General features: G+C 60.3%; 2 protein-coding genes across 7 annotated transcripts; one reads left to right on the top strand and one right to left on the bottom strand.

Annotated features, from left to right (window-relative positions):
• The first annotated feature begins 4,794 nt into the window (after positions 1-4,794).
• On the top strand, positions 4,795-12,325 carry R3HCC1L (R3H domain and coiled-coil containing 1 like). 6 transcript variants are annotated; one of them, XM_085229427.1, is made up of 7 exons: positions 4,795-4,894; positions 7,454-8,640; positions 11,133-11,308; positions 11,389-11,459; positions 11,557-11,652; positions 11,758-11,898; positions 11,987-12,325. In XM_085229427.1, exons 2-7 carry the CDS (start codon positions 7,468-7,470, stop codon positions 12,040-12,042), a joined length of 1,713 nt encoding a protein of 570 aa, XP_085085553.1. In that variant the 5' UTR covers positions 4,795-4,894; positions 7,454-7,467; the 3' UTR covers positions 12,043-12,325. The 6 variants fall into 6 exon arrangements, 5 of the variants coding, with proteins under 5 accessions (XP_085085553.1, XP_085085554.1, XP_031410321.1 ...); XM_085229428.1 differs by having other exon boundaries at positions 4,805-4,956; XM_031554461.2 differs by lacking the exon at positions 4,795-4,894 and adding an exon at positions 6,123-6,605.
• A 1,004-nt stretch (positions 12,326-13,329) lies between these two features.
• On the bottom strand, positions 13,330-18,847 carry LOXL4 (lysyl oxidase like 4). Its single transcript, XM_010714598.3, has 15 exons — positions 18,713-18,847; positions 17,962-18,268; positions 17,631-17,809; positions 17,341-17,552; positions 16,850-16,888; positions 16,534-16,759; positions 16,262-16,445; positions 15,992-16,146; positions 15,576-15,743; positions 15,267-15,429; positions 14,925-15,168; positions 14,559-14,674; positions 14,348-14,484; positions 14,114-14,225; positions 13,330-14,030 (listed from the first exon to the last, which is right to left on the bottom strand). The coding sequence occupies exons 2-15, from the start codon at positions 18,245-18,247 to the stop codon at positions 13,960-13,962; spliced, it is 2,292 nt and encodes a 763-aa protein (XP_010712900.1). The 5' UTR covers positions 18,248-18,268; positions 18,713-18,847; the 3' UTR covers positions 13,330-13,959.
• Positions 18,848-19,480: the final 633 nt, after the last annotated feature.

The raw sequence follows: 19,480 nt of genomic DNA, 5'->3' as shown, positions 1-19,480 counted from the left end.
GCATGGGGTGACTGCCACCTGGAATCCCCCGCAGCCAGCAGCCCTGGCACCCTGCATCCCTCTGCCTGCGGCTCATAATCATCTGGATGGGAACGAGCCCAGGAGCAGCTGGATCAGGGAACCCCAGCATGTGCCTTCCAGCACATCGCAGCTGCTGCTGCACAGACTGGGTGCAGGTGAGCAGAGCAGTGCTGACTCCCAGCACTGTCCTCCAAGACGCTTTACAGGCGCTGTCGATGTTCTTTCTAGAGCACCATGAAGGCCAAGACACCTGCACACAGCCCAGTAGGTGCACAGTGGGCGCACAGCACACACACGCTGCAAACATACATCCACATGCATGCATGAAGTACAGCCTGTGTGTAGCATCCCTGTCTGCACACTCTGCACACACACACACACACACAGACATACCATATGTGAGACCCAGCACACTGCCCAAACATGCATGCAGCCTGTACACACCCACCTATGCTCACACACAGCCTGCATGTTGCACACTCAGGCATGCATGCAGTGTGCATGGGTATACCATGCACAGTGCTGTGCATGCTGCTCCTCGCTGCAGTCACCTGCTCTGCCTGGTCGCAGCCAGCATGGCCTGGGAAGCAGCTGGGCATGCACCTTACTCCTTTTTAACACTAGAAGAGGGCACACGATGTGTGGGACCCCTTGGCCACCAAGCTGACCCTGGCTCCTGGCACCGCTTCCTTCTCTGGAGGGGCTGTGCTGGGACCTCCTTGCTCCAAGGGTCTAATTTCCACCCTAAATGTATTCATGGTTAATTTATCCCCAGTCATTCCTGTGCTAATGTTGTCTTTTAGCTGAAATAGCTCTTCTCCTCCCTGGCGTTTACCCTGCAGATGTATTTATAGTGAGCGCTCCATTCCCTCGCAGCCTGCGCTGTGCTGTGCATGAGCTGCTGCTGTCCTCCTGGGTCCCCTGGGCTCTGCTTATCTCGAGAACCTCTGCACCTGTCCCCAGCGTGGCCAAATCCTGGGGACCACAGAAGGTCCACGGGTGAGTGCTCAATCCCTTCTTCCTGCCACCAGCCTGGTAGACCCAGTGGTGTTACCAAAGAGGCCAGGTCAACCTGAAAGTGCATTGTACACTGTTTTCCAGTCCATCTTGTCATAGGATTACTGCGCGCCCATGGCAGCAGCAGGGCATGAAGGCAGTGCCCAGCACCTGACCCCTGGCTCTGCACAACCCAGTCCCTATTTAGCCCCCAGCTGCTACTGTCACCACGCACAGTGCCCCCAGGTCCCTACTTGGACTCTTCCTGTCGCCGGGACATCATTAGAAATGTTAATTATTAATTATCACTAAAAGCCCTTTTTGCTGCATTGCTGTTCTCTGCCGATCTCTCTGCCCCATGCTGCCTGTAACCGGATCCACTCGCTGTTGACTCCTGCCTCGTGGTGCCCATCCCTGCTGTCCATCACTACCTGTGGGGCAGAGCAGTGACAGCAGAAAGCCCCGTTCCCTGTGAGACACTGCCCTATGGGTGAGCTGGGTTTGTGTCTCCTGGGATCTCCTGTAGGATCAGAATCTCCATGGGCAAGATGTAGGATCACACTGTGTCACGTCCCTCTGAACCTGCTGGGTGCTGTGATAGAGCCAGAGCACATCAGCTCCTCTTGGCCAGGCAATGGGGGTCCCCTGAGAGAGACACGGGGATCCCCCAGGATATCTCTCTCCATATCCCAAAGTATCCCTGAAGCCCAGGCAGTGAGCTTCCCAATCCTGGGGCTGTCACCCGTTTCCCCACACTTTTGCGTGGCTTGCAGCATCAGGCACGGTCCTGCTGCACATGCTGGAAAGCAAGACAGCATGGAGAGGGAGACAGCAGCAATTGCTCAGGGAGATGCTTGGGGGCAGGCTCCCAGGGGAGAGCGGGGAGGAGCACCCAGGCTGTATTGATTCCTGCAGCACAGTGCTGCTTTCACTACCTGCTTATTTCCCGTGTGCAGGAAAACAGAGGCAGCAGGAGAATCCTGCTGCCCGCAGCCAGCTCCACTCCCAGGGGCACTGCTGGGCCCCATCATCTCCCTGCCCACAGCCGCCGGCAGCACCGGCGCCTGCCTGCACCGCGGGCTGCTTCCTCGCATTATACAGCACTGTCACGAGCTGCTGAGTCCCCAGGTGTTTGGTGCAGCAGCACAAAGCAAATCCAACCTACCCCAGCCCTGAGATCTCCGCAGTGCCCTCCCCATGGCTGAGCTGCCAGGCTGGGCATGGGAAATGCTGGGTGTGATGCCCTCCTCGCCCTGTGTCCTCATGGCGACTCCTGGGGCTTTTCTCCAGCACAGCCCTCTGCAAACGCTTACTTACTCTGCAGAGAGAAAGCAGAGATGCGCTCATAGGGGCTGGGATCCCCAGTAACACAAAGGGGGTCACAGGATGCACTGCTGGATCTCAGAGCATTGTAGGGTGTTCGGCTCCAGTGAGAGAATGTGCAGAGCCCCATGCTGCCTCTTCTGCCCAGGGCTCAGCCCGGCCGGAGCTGGACACACGGCTCGCCTCTGATCAGAGCCAGACCTGGAGCCGCCAGCCACTCTTTTCTCTCTGCACTGCTCCTTTCAGCCCGTGGCTCCCTGCGGCCCCCGCTGACGCAGCTGCAGATGGAGAGACAAGGAGAGGCAGGCAGCATCCCGGCCTGCTGTGCCATCCCCAGGGAGGTGCAGGCACAGCAGCTTTGGATCGACGCTCTTTGGAAACAAGAGCAGTCCTGCTATCAGCACAGAACATGTGCCAGGCAGGGGAGCTAAGGATGTCCAGTGCAAAATGGGGGTCTGCGACCACAATGCAGCTGCCACCAGCGCTCTCTGTGCCTACAAATTTCCCAGAAGCCCTGAGACCACACTGATCCAGGAAGAGGAGGCCACGGCTCTTCTGGGACAGCTGGGCTCAGGCGTTCGTGCAGCCCCCATTGCTCTTATCCTTCTCCTTTCCCGGGGAGCATGTTGATGGTGCAGGGGGTCCCTGTCCCTGCACGTGGCACTCTAGAGGGGGCTCCACAGTGTCCCTTGCAGGAGACACAGACTCAGTTGCCAGGAGAGGTGTGAGGATGTCTCCAGTGGGGGAAACAAGGGGTTCTTCCTGCAGCCCACACCTCCCAGTGCTCAGACTACACTGCTGCTGCCATGGAAACTGCCTGTGGAGCATCATCCTACTGCAATAGCTGGGGTAACAGGGCCACTGCTGTCCCCAACTTCCCCTGGGCTGCAGACATGGGCACATGGGCTGGCAGGATGTGGGAGGCTAGGTGTTCCCTCCAGCCCCCAGCCCTGCTGCTGATTTGCCATGAGAAACCATGGGCATAGAGCCCAGCTGAGCATCCCTGCAGAGCCATGCAATCCCAGACCCTAAAATCAACAGCGGCAGTGAGCCCCATGCAGGGAGATGGGCCCTTGTGAGGTTTTGAGGTTTGGCATAGTGTCCAGGACTGGTTGCTGCGGGATGCTGTGATGTATGGGGGCACCCCAGGGCGAGGTGGTGATGGACAGGCTGGGGAAGTGCTGGCAGGGGGTACCCGGTGCCATTCCCAGACAAACACAGCTCCCACGCGGCCAGGGGCTCCACACTGCTTGGCCTCCCACAAACATAAATCATTTTCTAATTTATAACATGAATAATTGATTTTGCCTCCGTAGCTGGCGATAAATCTCCTGTGCGCACATGCATAAGAAAATAATAATAATGAAAGCGATCAGGATCTGCTGCCATCGATTACACGCAGGAGAGGCCATGCTCCCCTCTGGGGCACAGAGGGGCTGGGGTTGCACCTTGAAGGGTGCTGGGTAGCTCCACATAGTGAGAGCCATCCTTGTCCTGTATGGGGCCACGCGGATGGTAGGGCAGAACCTATACGTCCGTGCCATGCCCCACAGGACTGTGGCAATGGAGTACAGCCACCTTTCCTGGGCTCCAGTCCAAATAAAAGGGAATCAAAGAACGCATCTTTACTTGGGTCCACATCCCAGCACGGCAGAACCAGGGTTTGGTGCTGGCACATACAGTAGGCAGCCTGGGCCGTGTTTATCGCTCCTTGTTGTGCCTGTGGAGGAACTCATCTCTCCCGCAGGTCCCGGCTCGGGAGTGCTCAGCAACAGCAGCGCTTCATTAGGAGCCAGAAGACGTGCGGGTCCCAGGTGTGCTCCCCTCCGCCGGCGCTGCCGATGAGCGCGTGCAAGCACCGGGGCCACGTTCATTATCGGCACACGCAGGCAGCCAGCTCCTCGCCAAACCCCAGGAAGGATGCGGAGCGAAGCTGCCCAGCACAGACACCTTCCCCCGTCCGTTCGTCTGGGCATCGAGCGCGCTGACCACCCCGCAGCCCTCTGTCTGCAGGATGTGGCCCAGGGGGTGACGGAGCCTGGGCGATCCCCCAGCGCCGAGCAGCCAGCGGTGCCGCTCCCGCTTTGTACGTGACATTAAGATGTAATGGGAAATCAATGGCAGCCTCTGCGGGGTCAGCGCTGCAGGAAGCGGGAGCCCTGCGCACATCATCCCCGCTGGCTACCGGGCACGGTGCCTTTGTCACCACGCTTCTGGCACGGTTCGTGGCACCGCGTCCCCAGCACGTGGGTTTTCTCCACTCCGCGGTGGTACCGCGCTGCCGGGGACGAGGGCTGCCGCGCTCACCCCGCCGCCGCCGCCGCAGCCGCCGCCGCCTTCCCCGCGCCCACGGCTGCCTCCCGCCGGCAGCCCCGACCCGCTCCAGCCCCGACGGCCGCTCGGGGCGCGGGGCGGCGCCGCGGCCGCGTTGCGGGGCGGTGCGGTGCCGCCGCACTACAGGTCCCGGCGCTCCCCGCGGCGGGACGGGGCGGGCTCGGCGCGGCGGAAGCGGCGGCGGCAGCGCGGAGCGGCGGGGGACCCGGCGCCGTGACCGGTAACGCCCCTCCCGCGACCCCGGCACGTCGCCCCGACCCCGGCAGGCGGGACCGAGCCGAGGTGCGGGAATCGGGGGGGGGCGGCGGTGCTTCGCTGAGCGGCCGGGAAGGGGCAGAGCGGTCCGAGCTGTGCGCCCTGCCCCGCCCCCGCTGTGCCATGTTCCCCGCCTGGGGCTCGGCGCCGGGTACCGCGCGCTGCGCGGCTCCGCACCTCCATTTCCCGCTTCTCGGCCCGGTTCCCCCCAGCCTCATTCGCTTCTTTTTCCCAGGCTGCGTCTCACTGCGTTCCCTGCCCGTGTTTCTCGGATCTTTTGAGTGATTTCCCTGCTCGGCTCGCTATCGTCCGCAAATTTAATTACAATTCACCACTCCAATGAAAGTTTGCGAGCTGCTGTAAAAAGATACCCCGATGTTCGCGTAAATTGTATCTTGCCCGCCTTATCCTAAAGCTCTGCCCGGTAATTCTTCTAAAATAACTCTGCTGGAAATCCCACGTCCCCCTGCACCCACTGTTTGGGCACCGGGCACTGAAGCAGCCTCAGGGTGCTCGACTGCAGCATTCCTATTTCTTTCTGCCCAGAAATCAGTGCCCGCTGCTTTGCCGCTGTTCTGATCCAGCACCACGAGCTGGGGTCAGCAGTGTGCCCAGGTGTCTTGCTCTGTGCCGGGGCTGTTTTTGCATCCCTGCAGCTGTTTTGATGAGGCCTCTGCCTCCTTTGCATTTTTCTGGTTAAAAACAGTAATGTTGCCCTTCATTTTTGATCCGTCATTAATTTTCTCTCCCTCCCTATTTATTAATAGCCCTCTTCCCTTTTGTGCTGAACCTGCCCTGCTGTATTTGTGAAGCCCTTTGCATTCCCCTCCGCCTGTAGCTCCATTTGCTGCCGTGCCATCCCTTTTCTCCCTGCAGCTGTCGAGGGACGCTATCGCCCCATAAATCACCTCCTGTCTGCGGTGCTCCAGGTATCTCCTTGGAGCATCAGAAGCGCGAGGCGCAATTGAAATCTCCCTTTTCTCCGCATGTCTGCCTGCACACCGATGTCACCGCTCTGCTGTCCCCATGCGTGCTGTCCCCACATGTTGCTCCCCAGAGCAGGGCAGGGAGGTGGCAGTGGGGACAGCTGCCCGCCGTCTCCTCTCTGGATGTCAGCACCGTGCAGCAGCATCCTAATCGGGGCTGTTTAGAATCTCCTCGTGGCTGCGTTTATTAGGGTAGCAGTATTTTTTTTTTTTTCACCCAGCCTGCAGCAAACTATAAAGAGTGACATTGCCAATGCGTGGTCCCATATGGGCAATCCCACTCCGCAGTGGCCAAGGTGTTGCCGTCCCCTGCTTGCAGTTAGGGCTGTAGGGTTACGTGCTCTATTGATGGCAGGATGGATTGAGTGGAATTAGAAACCTCGAAGGCTAAAAATACAGCGCCCTGCCAGGAAATGAGGCAGCCTGCTGGGAGGGCGCTGGGTGGCACTTCAACTTTTCCAGGAACTGGCACACTGCACCGTGCTGCGTGCTTGCACTGAGACCTCACAGCCTCGTGCCAGAGCCATGCTGCGGGCTGGGAGCAGCAGGGATGCCCTGCCTTGTGCAGGGTGAGTGAGACCCACAGCCTGCATGCTGTGCCCAGGGAAGAAGCTGTGTGCTGGCACGGCTACGCACGCAGAGGGTACTCCCAGCACCGTCTGGCTGATGCAGCACCATCTGCTTTGGAAGGTGAGGCAAGGTGAATGTCAAACTTTCGAGGAGCCCATAAATCCCGCGTGCCTTGGAGGTGACTCGGGATGCGCACAGAGCATCCCAGCTGGTGGCATCCCAGCGCTGGAGATCCCCACTCCTGTGGAGGAGCTCCATGACCCCTTGGTGACGGGTTGCACTCTGATACCTCCATCCATCTGTCTGTCCGGGTGAGGATGAGGTGGGTTGCACGGGCAGTCCCGGATCGGTGGGTCCAGCTCAGCGTCGGGCACTGCAGCCCACGAGGCTCCGCCGCCTGTCCCCGAGGCTGGGCTCGGTGTGGTTGGCAGGGAGGGGATTGCAGCCTAATGTACCGGAGGTGCCGCGGAAATGAGAGCCTTGGATGGATTCCTGGCCCTATTGATCCGCCGGCAGTTTATGCATCCTGACATTCATAATCTCAGTAGGCTCTGATGTTCCAGATTAATGGGCCCAGGGGCCGTCCATCCGTCACTTCACATTAATTACTGAAGAGGTGTTTTTCCAGTGATTTACCTGACAGCGGCCCGTGATGAATACCCCTAAACAGAGTGGGCAGTGATTAATCATGGGGCCCCGGCCCGGCCCCACTCTGCCTTCCCCTCAGCCACAGCACAGACCCCCACACCATCCGTCTCCATAAATGCTGCTTGATGCATATTTATAGGGGCGCAGGGCCTGGCAGGCAGCGGCGTGCCTGGTTGTGCCAAAGATGATGAAAAATAAATCTCCACCAGGATGGGGAAGCCTGGCACAGCCGCAGCCCATTGCCAGGACATCCCGATGCGCATCACACTGGCACCATTGCAGTATGGGCACAGTGGTGGTGACACTTCTCTCCCTTGCAGGTGGTGGTGGCACAATGGAGGCAGAGGGCAGCCGGGCGCGCCGCAGGAAGCCCGACATGGCCCTCTATGTGCCCAAAGCACGGCGGGAGAGAGCGGCACACGCGGCAGCCGCCAGCCACCGGGAACCTGAGAAGCAGTGCCCGGCGCCAGACATCCCCAAGGGTGGCTCTGAGGGGCAGAGGCGAAGCCCCGGAACCAGGACACACATGGGCAGAGCGGCTGGCAGGGAGAGCAAGACCGGGGCCAAAGAGCCACGGGCAGCCTCTGCCGGGGACAGACACGCAGCGGGAGCATCACCCGATGTGCAGGAGCTGAGCCTGGAGCCAGCTGCTGCACAGCCCTCAGGCAAAGCATCCTGGAATGCAGGGCCTGGGGAGCGCAGCCATGAGGTGAGGACGGTGCCGGACACTCCGGGTGCCCATTCTGCGGCTGTCCCTGAGCATGGTGGAGATCCTGATGATGTAATGGCAGCTGAGCTGAGCATGGTGCATCGGACAGAGTTGGGCAACGTGACGGAGCTTCTGGGGCACAGCTCCCTGGGTGCAGCTACGGAGTGCTCGGGGTGCACTGAACAGGGTGCCTTGCAGCAGGCAGGAGAGGGGAATGTGGGCAGCGTACCCAAGCTCAGCTGGGAGAGTGTGAAAAGCCATGAGGAGAGGAGGGAGTGTGATGAATCTGTCCTTGCAGGGCAGAATGAGGGCTGGGACATAGGCAGCACATCCCAGCTCCCGCCAGAGCATGAGGAGCAGCTGCCACCCAGCAAGGAGCAGGCCGGTGCTGGTGCTGGACACGATGGAGGGGAGAGTGTCCTTGTGCCCGATGAGAGCAGTGAGCTGGGGACTGGTGATGAGATGAGCTGTGCTGGGGGGACAGAAAGTGGCCCCGGGGAAGAGGATCCCCTGGGCAGCCCCCAGCCCCTGAAACCCCTTGAGCTGCTGTGCCGTGGCATGGAGCAGCTCTCATCTGGATCCTGGGCTGAGGAACCGACGCAAGCAGATGAGGACAAAGGCTGGCAGCAACAGCACCAGGAGGAGGAGGAGGAGGGTGAGGAGGGATGCCCCCATGGCAGCTCCCTAAAGCTGAGTCAGCCTGGTGCCGGGACCCCGAGCAGCCCAGGCGGCGCAGAGAGCTGGGATGCGCTGTTCAATGATGATGGGGATTGCCTGGACCCACGCCTGCTGGAGGAGGTACGTGTGTGGGGATGGCTCTGTCCTTGGGGTGTGTCCTGCTGGGATGTAGGGATGGGGTGTGTGGGGTGTAGCTGTCCCCATGACCAGTGGGATAAGCCCCATGGTTCATGGCCCATGCGTGAGCCGTCACCTCCAGTTGTGCATGGCATGAGCAGTGCCATGAGGATGCTTCTGGGACCCGCTTGGTGCCAGCAAGGCTGGGGGTGTTCTTCCCCTTACCAGTATGTAAAGTGCAATCAGTAAAACGTGCTCAAGAGCCGTAAACTGCAACAGCACCCTCGTGAAAGCAGGGCCAGTAATAAAGAAACAGGCCGAGACGGATGGGCTCCCATTGAAATAGCAACGTGAAGTTTCCTGAAAACTACAGCTTCTTAATCAGCTGTGGCTCATTACCGTCTCCTCCTGTAGGCGTGGGGTTGGATTTACTACAATGAGCCTCACAGCGCTGGGAGCCGTGCCGCTTCCCCGCCGCTCGCGAGGAAAGTGTATCTTTTTGCAGCCAGGCTGGAAATCCATTATTGCATTTTAAATCAGTGGCATAAAAACGAGTAATTTTCAGAGCGACATTAATGTAGCTGGAGTAACAAACAGCACTAATATTGTCAAAAACGGACGTCCAATGTTGACACAATGTGGGGTGTGAAGTGGCAGATGGTGTCTTGTGATAGTGTATGGGAGGATTTGGGGTCTCAGTGCCCCTCTTGAGTTAATCCCATGTCTTTTGAGCTGCTTGGGGCTGCGCACGCTGCCTTGGTGATCCTCTGTTCCTGCCTGCCATGTGGCCGAGAGGTGCTGCAGGTAGTTTTTTCAATGGGGAGCTCTGGAGCTTCCTTGTTGGATGCCCCATTCAGGTGCTCTAAAAAAGGTTGGGTTTCCAGGGAGCTTCCCCAGACAGATGAATAAGGACCTGAAAAAGGGATTTCTCAATGGGAAGTGGCCATTTTCACCCTTCCACTCCGGTTCCTGGTGGCTTCCCCACGCCTCTGAGCTGCTGGGAGGCAGACGCGTCTGCTCGGGGAGATGAAGCTGTTGTTAATTAACAAAAAGGACAAGGAAATTAGTAGTGTTCTTTGTCATAACCGAATCCTTATGCGCTGCGGAGAGCTGGCAGAGAGCAAGATTTATGACTTTCTGCAAGGAGAAGAGATTTCTGATAGCAGACGGCTCTTTAATCTAGCAAGAAAAAACATCTCCAGATCCACTGGCTGCAAGCTGAAGCCAGACGGATTCAGACTGGAAATCAGTGGAGGGTAATTAACCACGGGAATGATTTCCTTGCGGCCGTGGTGGGTGCTGCTTGCGAGGGACGGCACTGCCGTCGGTCCTCACACTGGTGGTGGTGATGCATGTGCTCCGATCCTCGCCACACTCGGTGATTTGTGAAGGTCATGGGCTCTACTCACCAGCCCTGTGCCCCCTGGGGCATTGCACAGGCTCCATCCTGCCTGGGATTTTGCGGGGTGCCGGACCCCAGTGAGTGTGTGCTGCTGCCTGGGATGGGAAATGGTCCTGGGTGGTGCTGGGCTGTCCTGCCAGCTCTGTAACTCAGCTCTCCCCTCTGTCCTCAGCTGCTCATGAATCCATCTTTTCCATAAAATTGTTGGAACAAGCACTTTTTATTGACTGAGCTGGCTGGGATTTATGGGCTCTAACCTTCCAGCCGTGGTGCGCTCAGCTACGATCACTTGGGGGATCGGGTTGGGGACCTGGCTGAGTTATGTGCCTGCAGCCCCACACCTTGCAGCACGGCATGTTTGGGAATCCCATTGGCACTGGTGCTGCTGGCAGCTGCGTGCCCCTTCCCCCCCCAGTGTTGTGATGTTGGCAGGGGGAGACTGATGCCCATATTTTAAACTGAAGGGTGAAAAATTGGAGAGGTAGGAAAGAGTTACAGCCGTCATGTTTTAGGGCTGCAGGAAATGCCTGACTGTGAGATGCTCAATGAGCACAGCCTGTTTGGTTTGTTGAGGGGCAGATTGGGAAGTGGCGCGATTACTGCAAGCAGTGCTGTCACAGGGACCAAGGGCTCTTCCATCCACCAGAGAGCCAGAGCAAGGACCCAGCTGGAAACTGAAGCCAGACAAATTCAAATGAGAAATAAGGCATCAATTTTTGGCAGCGCAGGTGCTGAACTGGTGGACTGGCTTGTTGGGGAGTGATGATTTTCCATTGCGGTGACATGGGGTTTGCTGGGCTCCTGTAGTGCAGGCAGACGTGTGGCTTCTCCCTGGTTTTTCAGTTCTCAGGTGGATTTTGGATACCCTGCACCTGGCCTGCACGTGTCCGTGTCTCATTGGGATGCTTGTAATAGGAAAAGAGCAATGGGAAAATGTGTGAGCCCTGCTTGATATCTCCCAGTACTCACTGCCATTAATCTAGTGGAGCAACAGTGTGCAGCACTGGGGCAGGACATCCCCAAGGGAGCACCTGGGATTTATGGGCTCCCAGCACCAGGTAGAGGTCGCTCAGCGCCTTCTCTGTCCCCGCAGCTCTCTGGGGGCCTGGAGCGCCGGCAGAGCCTGCAGGAGCCCCGCTTCAACTACTACAGTGCTGAGCCAGCCGTGCCGGATCTCAGTGACGCTGAGCTGCCCCACGTCATCGAGATCTATGACTTCCCCCCAGATTTCCGCACCGAGGACCTCCTGCGCATCTTCTGCAGCTACCAGTGAGTGCGCGGCAATGTGCGATGCCATGGTGCTGTGCGCAGTGCCATGGTGCTGTGCTCACCCTCCATCTCTCCGCCAGGAAGAAGGGCTTTGACATCAAGTGGGTGGACGATACGCACGCTCTGGGCATCTTCTCCAGTCCCATCACAGGTACTGCGAGCATCCCATGGGGTGTGCAGTGGGTGGGTAAAGGGCACCGTGTGTGTGCATTCCTTGGCTGCATGGCACTGTGCTGCTCTTCCTGCAGCGCTCGATGCCCTCAGCACCAAGCACCTGATGGTGAAGACTCGCCCGCTGTCCCAGGGCACACGGGCGGCCAAAGCCAAGGCGAGGGCGTATGCTGGTGAGTGGGGGCACAACGGGAAGTCTCCGCACCTGGGACCCCAACTAGTGCCATGCCAGCTTCCTACTGGGGTCCCCATGCTGACACCCCCTCTCCAACCCCCAGACTTTCTGCAGCCAGCCAAGGAGCGCCCTGAAACGTCAGCTGCACTGGCACGGCGCCTGGTCATTGGTGCCCTGGGGGTGCGAAGCAGCCAGACTCCTGCCCAGCGGGACGCTGAGCGCAGGAAGCTGCAGGAGGCACGGGGTGAGCTCTCTGTTTGTGCCATGCCATTCATCTCAGACCATACGGCTGGGGGAAATGGGGGCTTGGGATTTACCCTTTTTCCCCACAGAGAGGAAGCGCCTGGAGAACAAGCAGCGGGAGGATGCCTGGGAAGGCCGGGAGTGAACGTCCTACAGTGGGATGGTGCTGGCGATTAGGGGCACCTGCACATGGAGATGGAGCTGGTGCTGCTGCTGCCTGTGGGCTCTGTGCCAGGTGGAGCAGGCACACAGGAGAGGGGCCAGGGCACAGCTGCAGGGTGCTTGAGGGCCAGCTAGGGTCATGCCATGGTGTCCCAGGGCTGTTCCCAGGACTGTGGTGACACATGCTATGTCATCGCCATGGCCACCCTGAGCGTTGTGAGTGAAAACGTCCTTTATTTTGCTAATAAATACCATTTATTTTGCTTTGCCTTGCCTCCGAAGGGGGGAATGCAGCACTGTGGGATGCAGGGCTTGTCCTGCTAGCTGAGAGCATCGCCTCCAGCTGCAGTGCATGTCCATGTAGGTGGGGGTGTCTGGGGGGTGTGCATGTTGTGCTCAACTTCAAGGCAGGGGTTTCCCCTCCAGGGTGGGCTGGGCAGGATGGCCTGGGGAAGGGCTGGAATGCGCTGGCAGAGGGACCCTGTTTACATCCGCCACCCTGAACAGCACAATCCTTGTCCGATTGTGGGAAGGGCCAGCCCTGAGCGGGCTCTAGGCTGTGATGTGGGCTGCGCTCCCCACCCGGGGGCTTCCTGCCCTGCCTCTGGGAGCGGTGTGGGCAGCTGGGAACTGCCTTTCCCCCAAGGCTGTGGCGCTCTCTGTATCACCTCACCACCCCAACCCCCCCCCTAACATCACCTGCAGGGCACAGAGCCTATCCTGCCACCCCAGAACTCTTAGGGCCATTGTTTGTGGGGCTCTCATGCCCTCAGCAGCAAGTGTGGAGCAGTGCCATGTATCACCTCTGCCTTGCCCTGGCCACCCCATGTCCCCGGGCTGTCCCCAAAGCAGTGGTAGAGGAACTGGTCACGACCTTGCGCTGCGGCTGCAGTCCCTGCTGCCAGCTGGGCTCTGTCTCAGCCAGGTGGCCCAGACAGCGGAAAGTTTCAGGGTGAGAGGATGCTCTCACATGGAAAGCATCTTTCCGCTGTCCGGCAGTGAGCAGAGCGGTTTGGCGCAATGAGCCTCCATCAGCACGTGCCTTGCCACGGGCTGTGCTTGGGGCTACTGTCCCGTGGCCCCTCCACGTGCCAGAGCCAGCACGTGGGGACCAGTCTTGGTTGCACGGGTCAAAGCAGGGGATGGAAGCCCTATCTATGTCCTGCATTGGTGCGTGGGGGTGGGGATGGTATGCTGGCAGGAGGAGGTGGCAGCACCTGGTGGGATTCTCATTTATTTCCTTTAAAAGGGGAAAGAAACAGAGCAGGGGCATGTTCTTTGTGTCCCCACCCTGTCCCCATGAGCAAAGGTTTCCGGGGGCAAAGTTGCTCCATCCGTCCTCTAGGGATGCAGGGAGCTGCCAGGAACAGCCTGGGAAAGCCCAGCGTGGGCTGCACAGTGGCGGCTGGGGGCTGGCTGCCGTCCCGCTTTGCCGCAGAGCTGGCTGCCCTGCTGTGTGCATAGGGTCAGCTGGGTCAGAGACAAGGTGCCCCAGCCTGTGGGTACTGCTGGCCAGGAGCCGGGGCTGCCTGGCACCAGCCCCACAGGGTAGCATGGGAACTGGGCTGGGGGGTTAGTGGGGTACTCCATATCACCATGCAGCACCCTTGTCCCATTGCACAGCACCTTTATTGAGGATATAACTAGTGCATGGGTGGCAGTGCCTGGGGCCAGGCAGGCTGAGGTAGTTATCCGGGAGGGGCATCCAAGCACTGGAGCTGGGGTCCCCCCGACAGCATGGGGCTTGGCCCCTGCACCAGCCATGATGCTCATCTCCATCCTCCATGGCAGCAGAAATAAATAGGGCAGGCGTCGAGTCCCTGAGCTCAGGCAGGTGCTGCTGCAGCCAGGGCAGGGGCTGGGGTGCCCCTGGGTATGGGGTGGGGGGAGAGACGGGGTCTTACACCAGGTTGTTGGCCAGACGCTCGCGCCGCTCCATCTCATTCACCACATCAGCACCATAGGCATCACCTGGGGAGAGCGGAGGTGTTGGTGGGGTCAGGACACGTGGCACCCTCCGTGCGGTCACCCCCCAGTGCCCCCACCCTCCTTACTTGTGTGACAGCCATGCATCCAGACACGCTGCCCGTCATACTTGCACTGGCACCGCAGCACGTTGTTGGAGAAGTCTGACTCAGCCACCTCATGCTTGGGGTTCACCACCACCTGGGGAGGGCAAAGAGCAACAGGGCTGGGGGCACCTTGCCTGCTGCACCGCACCTCCGTGCCAGCATTGCCAAAGGTGCCCAGCCCTCCTCTCCCAATGTGGGGTCCCTCTGTGCCCATACCTGGAAAGTGTAGCTGCCTGGTGGCACATCGGTGATGTCGATCCACTGGCAGTCAATGTCGTGCCGGTAGGTGTCCCAGCAGCCCACACTCACCCCCTGCTCCCCGAAGTTGGCACAGGCAAAGCGACGCTGCAGCCCTGGGGATGGAGGGGGGACATAAGGGACGGCAGGGCAGGGGGTGCTGCTCTACCCCACTGCTGGTGCCACCTACCCTCGGGACAGTTGGTGTCCTCCAAGCAGAAGCTGGCCTTGTGCCCCTCGGCCACCTTGGAGCCATTGAGCGTCAGCAGGTCATAGTGGGTGAAGACCTCAATGCTGTGGAAGTGCCTGTGGGGACAGGGGGTGAGTGGGGCCAGGGCAGGACGAGCAGCACCTAGAGGAGAGCAGCTCTGCGCAAATTACAGCCTTGTATCCAAATAAAGCCCTAATGACAGTGCCGGCCCGGATGCTGCTAATTACACTGGGCGGGACGGTTTCTGCCAAGGATGGGGGCTGTGTAGGAGGAACACAGTCAAGGGGGACAGAGCTGCTTGGATCCTCTGGTGCCCAGCCTGGTTCCAGGACATGGAAGTCTCACCGGTGGCACTGATGCCAGGTCCAGGCATGCCGTCCCATCCGGGGTCGGAAATCAGCCCTGCCCAGGTTGTGTATCTGGGAGGAGAAGCGGAGCAGGCGGCGGTGGCCGTAGGGCCACTGCATGGTGTCAGCAGAGCGGGACAGGCAGCGCTCCTCGTGGGCACAGTACAGCAGCCCCAACGGGCGATCTTCTAGGTAAGCTGTCTCCTGCACCAGCTGGGCGTTCATCACCAGATCTGGGGCATCTGGCACAAAGGAAACAGCCGATGGCCTCTACACTGCCACCCCCTGCTCTGTGCAGATTTGGGTCCCACCAGGAGTATGGGCACCTCTGGGTACTCACGGGTGGTGCAAGTGACCCCTGCTGAAAAGCGTCCCCCACCACTGGGGCAGTGCACGGGGCCATGGCGCTGGCACTGCTGCAGGGCCAGCTCTGTGCCCGTGCAGCGCACACCACTCATCAGCACCTGCGAGGCTTCGGGGCTGCCTGCCCAGTACCAGGTCTCCTGGCAGAGGGAAACACAATGCTCAGATCAGCCCTCATCTGCTCCGCCAGCTCCCAGCACCACTACCAGCACTACCAGGGCTTGAACCCATGTGCCACAGGGCTGTCTTATATGCCAACGCATCCTGGCACACTCATGATGCTCACCTGTAGGGCATGGCTGGCAAAGCCCAGTCCCAGCTGCCTGCAGACCACCATGGCTTCGTTGAGTCCCCACTGAGCTCCACACACTGCACCCCACTGCAGCCTGCCCTGCACTGGCACCAGCACCTCCACAACACCCTCCTCAGGGCTGCGGCCCCCGGCCAGGCGCACCTGTGTGCAGAGAGGGGCTAGGACAGGGCTGCTGTGGGGCAGGAAGCCCTGTGCATCCTTCATCCCACACGACCACTTTCAGCGTGTCCTGCAGACCCCACATCAGTGTGGCTTGAGTTGCTCTACTTGTCCCCATCCCCTTGGGCTGCCCCAAGCATCCATAGTAGGAAGGGGGCTAAGGGCTCCACATGGAGAGGCTGTGCAATGGGGCTCTGTATGGAGGTCTGTACAGTGGGGCGGGGGCTCACCTGGCTCTGGAAGTCCATGTGGGGCACATGGCAACGGACGGCCGCGTCGTCGTTGTGCTGGCACCCACTCTGCTCACCGTCCTGGAAGCGGCACTCAGCCAGGGAGCGCTCATGGCCAATGCAGCGCACCTCACTCATGTGGATGGGCCCCAGGCCTGGAGCAGAGGGAGAACTCCTGCCTCTGTGCCCACTCTGGATCCCCCTGCGCACCCCCAGACTGGGGGACAGGAGTGGCTGGGGGAGGGGATCCTAGCCCTTCATCCACCTCACCTTGACCCATCTGTGCTCCCAGCAGCGCCTGCCTGGCCGTGCCATAGCCCAGCTGCCGACACACCACGCTGGCTGCTGCCAGGTCCCAGTGCCGGCCACACACGGTGCCCCACTGCCCGTGGCGCAGCACCTCTACCCGGCCCTCACCAGCGTGGGCACCCGCTCGCAGGCGCACAGGAAGACCCTGGAACGAGGAGCAGGAACTAAGTGGGTGCTGCCCTGCCCTGGGTGCCTGCCTCGGGGTTGGGGCACACGGTTGTGCCAGGGCTCACCTTTCCCAGGGAGGCTTTGCGAGGAGGTTTCTTGCCCCTGTTCTTGTCCTGCTGGAAGGCAGGGCCGGGCACGCAGCTGACGATGGCATGCATGCCGTGGGGACAGGCATGCTGGCTGGGGGCTGGGGGAGACAGCTGTGTGGGGCAGCGTGACAGGTGAGACTCTGTGCCCCGGCACTGCACACGGTGCACCCAGAAACTGCTCTTCTGGCTCAGGTTCCTCAGGCTGCCAGAGAAGAGCAGCGGGAAGAAGTGTAAGTTTTTTTCTGGGAGAGGGCTCCTGTGCTGGTGCTCCCTGCCCAGGGTTGAGCCCTACCTGGAGCTGGGATCCTTCAGCTTCATGTTCCAGAGCTTCCTGCAAGGAGCAGAGCCAGAAGGTTTGGGGGCTCAGCACCACTGCGCCCCTATCCCTGCCTTCCCTGGCACTCCACTGCATGCTGGGTTTCTCTCCTCAGTGACAATCCTGTGCCAAATCCTGCTGTACTGCATACCCAGGCAGGATTACAAGACGCCTAGCACTGGCAGGGGCTCATTATAGGCTGTATTTATAGCCCAACATAAGGCTTGGCTCTCCTATGTCTGCACCCATGCTGCACTAGGGCAAAGCAGGGGAGCATCCCACAGCCCCTGACTGCTGCTGAGCCCAAGCTGAAGCCCTGAGAAAGGGGACACAGGCATGGACAGGTGCCCCATGCCCCTAGCTACAATTGCACCCCTTCACCGGTAGCCTCTCTCCACCATATGCCAAGTCCCCATAGCACATCCATCCGTCCATCCCTACCCCATCGCACATCCATCCAGTCCTACCGGTAGAAGCTGGTGTCGACACGCTTCTCGTGGGGGAAGCCCAGCGTCCCACACACTACACGGCTGTTATTCTGGGTCCAGCCGGCATCGCACACCTGTCTCCAGCGCCCGTTGTGCTTCACCTCCACCGCTCCCTCCATCACTGGCATGCTCAGCTTAGCCCGTGCCAGGATGGGTTTGATCCGCACCTCCTCCAGGCTCAGCCCTGGCCCCTGTGAGGCAACCACAATGGGTAATGAGACCCACCCTAGACCCCCAATCATCTCTATGGATGCACAGCCCCTACTCACCTCTCCCAGGGCAGCAGGGGCTGATGTCAAAGGAGGGTCACCATGCAGGCGCTGCCCTGAGCATACCACACCAGCATCCTCACCGTGGTGGCAGTCACTCGTGCCCCAACCGTTGTGGACACAATCAGCCAGGGAGACCTCATTGCCCCCACACTGCACATTGTCCAACCAGATGGGACCTGGGGGTATGGAGAAGTAGGGGTCACTATGAAGGCATTACCCTTCAGACCCAGGGTGTGCCCCCATGCTGTCCCCTCCCGCAGCATCCCATGAGGTTTCCACCAACAGCCACTGTCCATCCAGCCCCCCACCCATCCCAGCTGCCCCCTACCTTCCCCCTGTCCGTAAGTAGCACTGTGGGTCCAGGTGATGGCTGCGGTGTAGCCCAGCTGCCGGCAGGCGACGGTAGCCACGTGGAAGTCGAAGCCATCGTCACACACAGTGCCCCAGCGGCCTTGATACAGCACTTCCAGGCGGCCCTCCCCAGCCGGTCCCCGAGGCCCTGCCAGTCGCAGCTGCACCTCGAGTGGCTCCTGTGTGCTGGGAGCCACCTGGCACAGCACCAGCACCAGCACCAGTGGGAGCAGGATGGGTTTCAGACCGGTCAGCATCGCCATTGCAGCTCTGAGGTGGGACGCCTGGGGACAGCCCAACACTGAGCCCCTGGGGAACACAGTGTGGAGGTACAGCCCTCCCATGCCTCATAGCATGGTAATGATGGAGCAGCATCATGCCTTCTTATACAGCAGTAACATCTCTGTCCCTGCCCTATACGCAGCTTGCAGTGACCCCTCCCTGAGGCTCAGCCCCACATCCACAGGCTGTGCACAGATCCTACCCCACACTCAATGGGTGGTCAGCAGCCCTAAGCGCTGCCCTTACTGCTTCATGCCTATGCTCTTGGCTGCAGGTGGGGATCCCACAGAACACCCTTGTTCCCCACTTGAAACCCATCGCTTCTCCCTTCTGTATGCAACCCTCATCTCCAACCTTCTCCCCCTGCATCCCTACCGGCAGCACTGGGAGCTGCTTCCCTTTCCCCCTCCCTCCACCCCCGAAATACCTCAGCCCCCGGCACTCACTCTGGCAGTCGGTGAGGGGACACGGTGTTGGCTCCAGCCGCCCTCCAGCAGCTCTCCTGCAGCCGAGCACCGCCTGCTGCTGCTTTTATGGTGCGGCTGCCTCGGGTGGGGGCCCACGCAGCCCAGCCCAGCCCCGGCCCCCCTCTGCCCCCCCCGCGCACACGAGGCTCAGAGCCCAGCCCTGCACCCTGCCCAGCCAGAGCCTTGCTTTGAGGCAAAGCAGCTTTTGGGGGGTCAGAGCATGGGATGCTGAGCCTCCCCCCCCTGCCCAGGGAATAAAGCCAGGACCCTAGGACGGGACTGTCCCCCTACCCAGCATTCACGGCACCATGGGGCCGGCCCCCAGACAGGCAGAACACGGGGCTGCTGCATACATCACCCCAAAAGGACCCCCTCCCACCTGGGGTGCTGCAATGGTGCCAGAACTTGGGGTGCACAGAGAGCAGGGGAGGGGGTTGTGCGGGTCCCCAGGCGCTGCTTCCCCCATTGGACGTGCAGACAGGGGATGCCCCCCCCTCCCCCCCAAACGTGCCCTGGGAGCGACCGTGGGATGGGGCCAACAGCAGTCCCCGGAGCAACACGGCGTGGGACGGGGATAAACAGGAAGCGCCCGTGCCCTGGTGGTGGCCACCGGCTGGCCAGGAATGTGCCAGTGGCCACCGGGCTGTTTGTTTGGAGTGAAAGCAGCCGGTTCCTGCCGGGAGGAGCCAGGAACAACACGGCCGGGAATAGCCCGTGAGCTCATCGCCACGTCCCGACAGAGCCAGC

The sequence above is a fragment of the Meleagris gallopavo genome, chromosome 8 (assembly GCF_905368555.1).
Source record: "Meleagris gallopavo chromosome 8, MGAL_WU_HG_1.1, whole genome shotgun sequence".
NCBI classification, from domain to species: Eukaryota; Metazoa; Chordata; class Aves; order Galliformes; family Phasianidae; genus Meleagris; species Meleagris gallopavo.
This window is presented reverse-complemented; position numbering and strand designations above follow the sequence as displayed.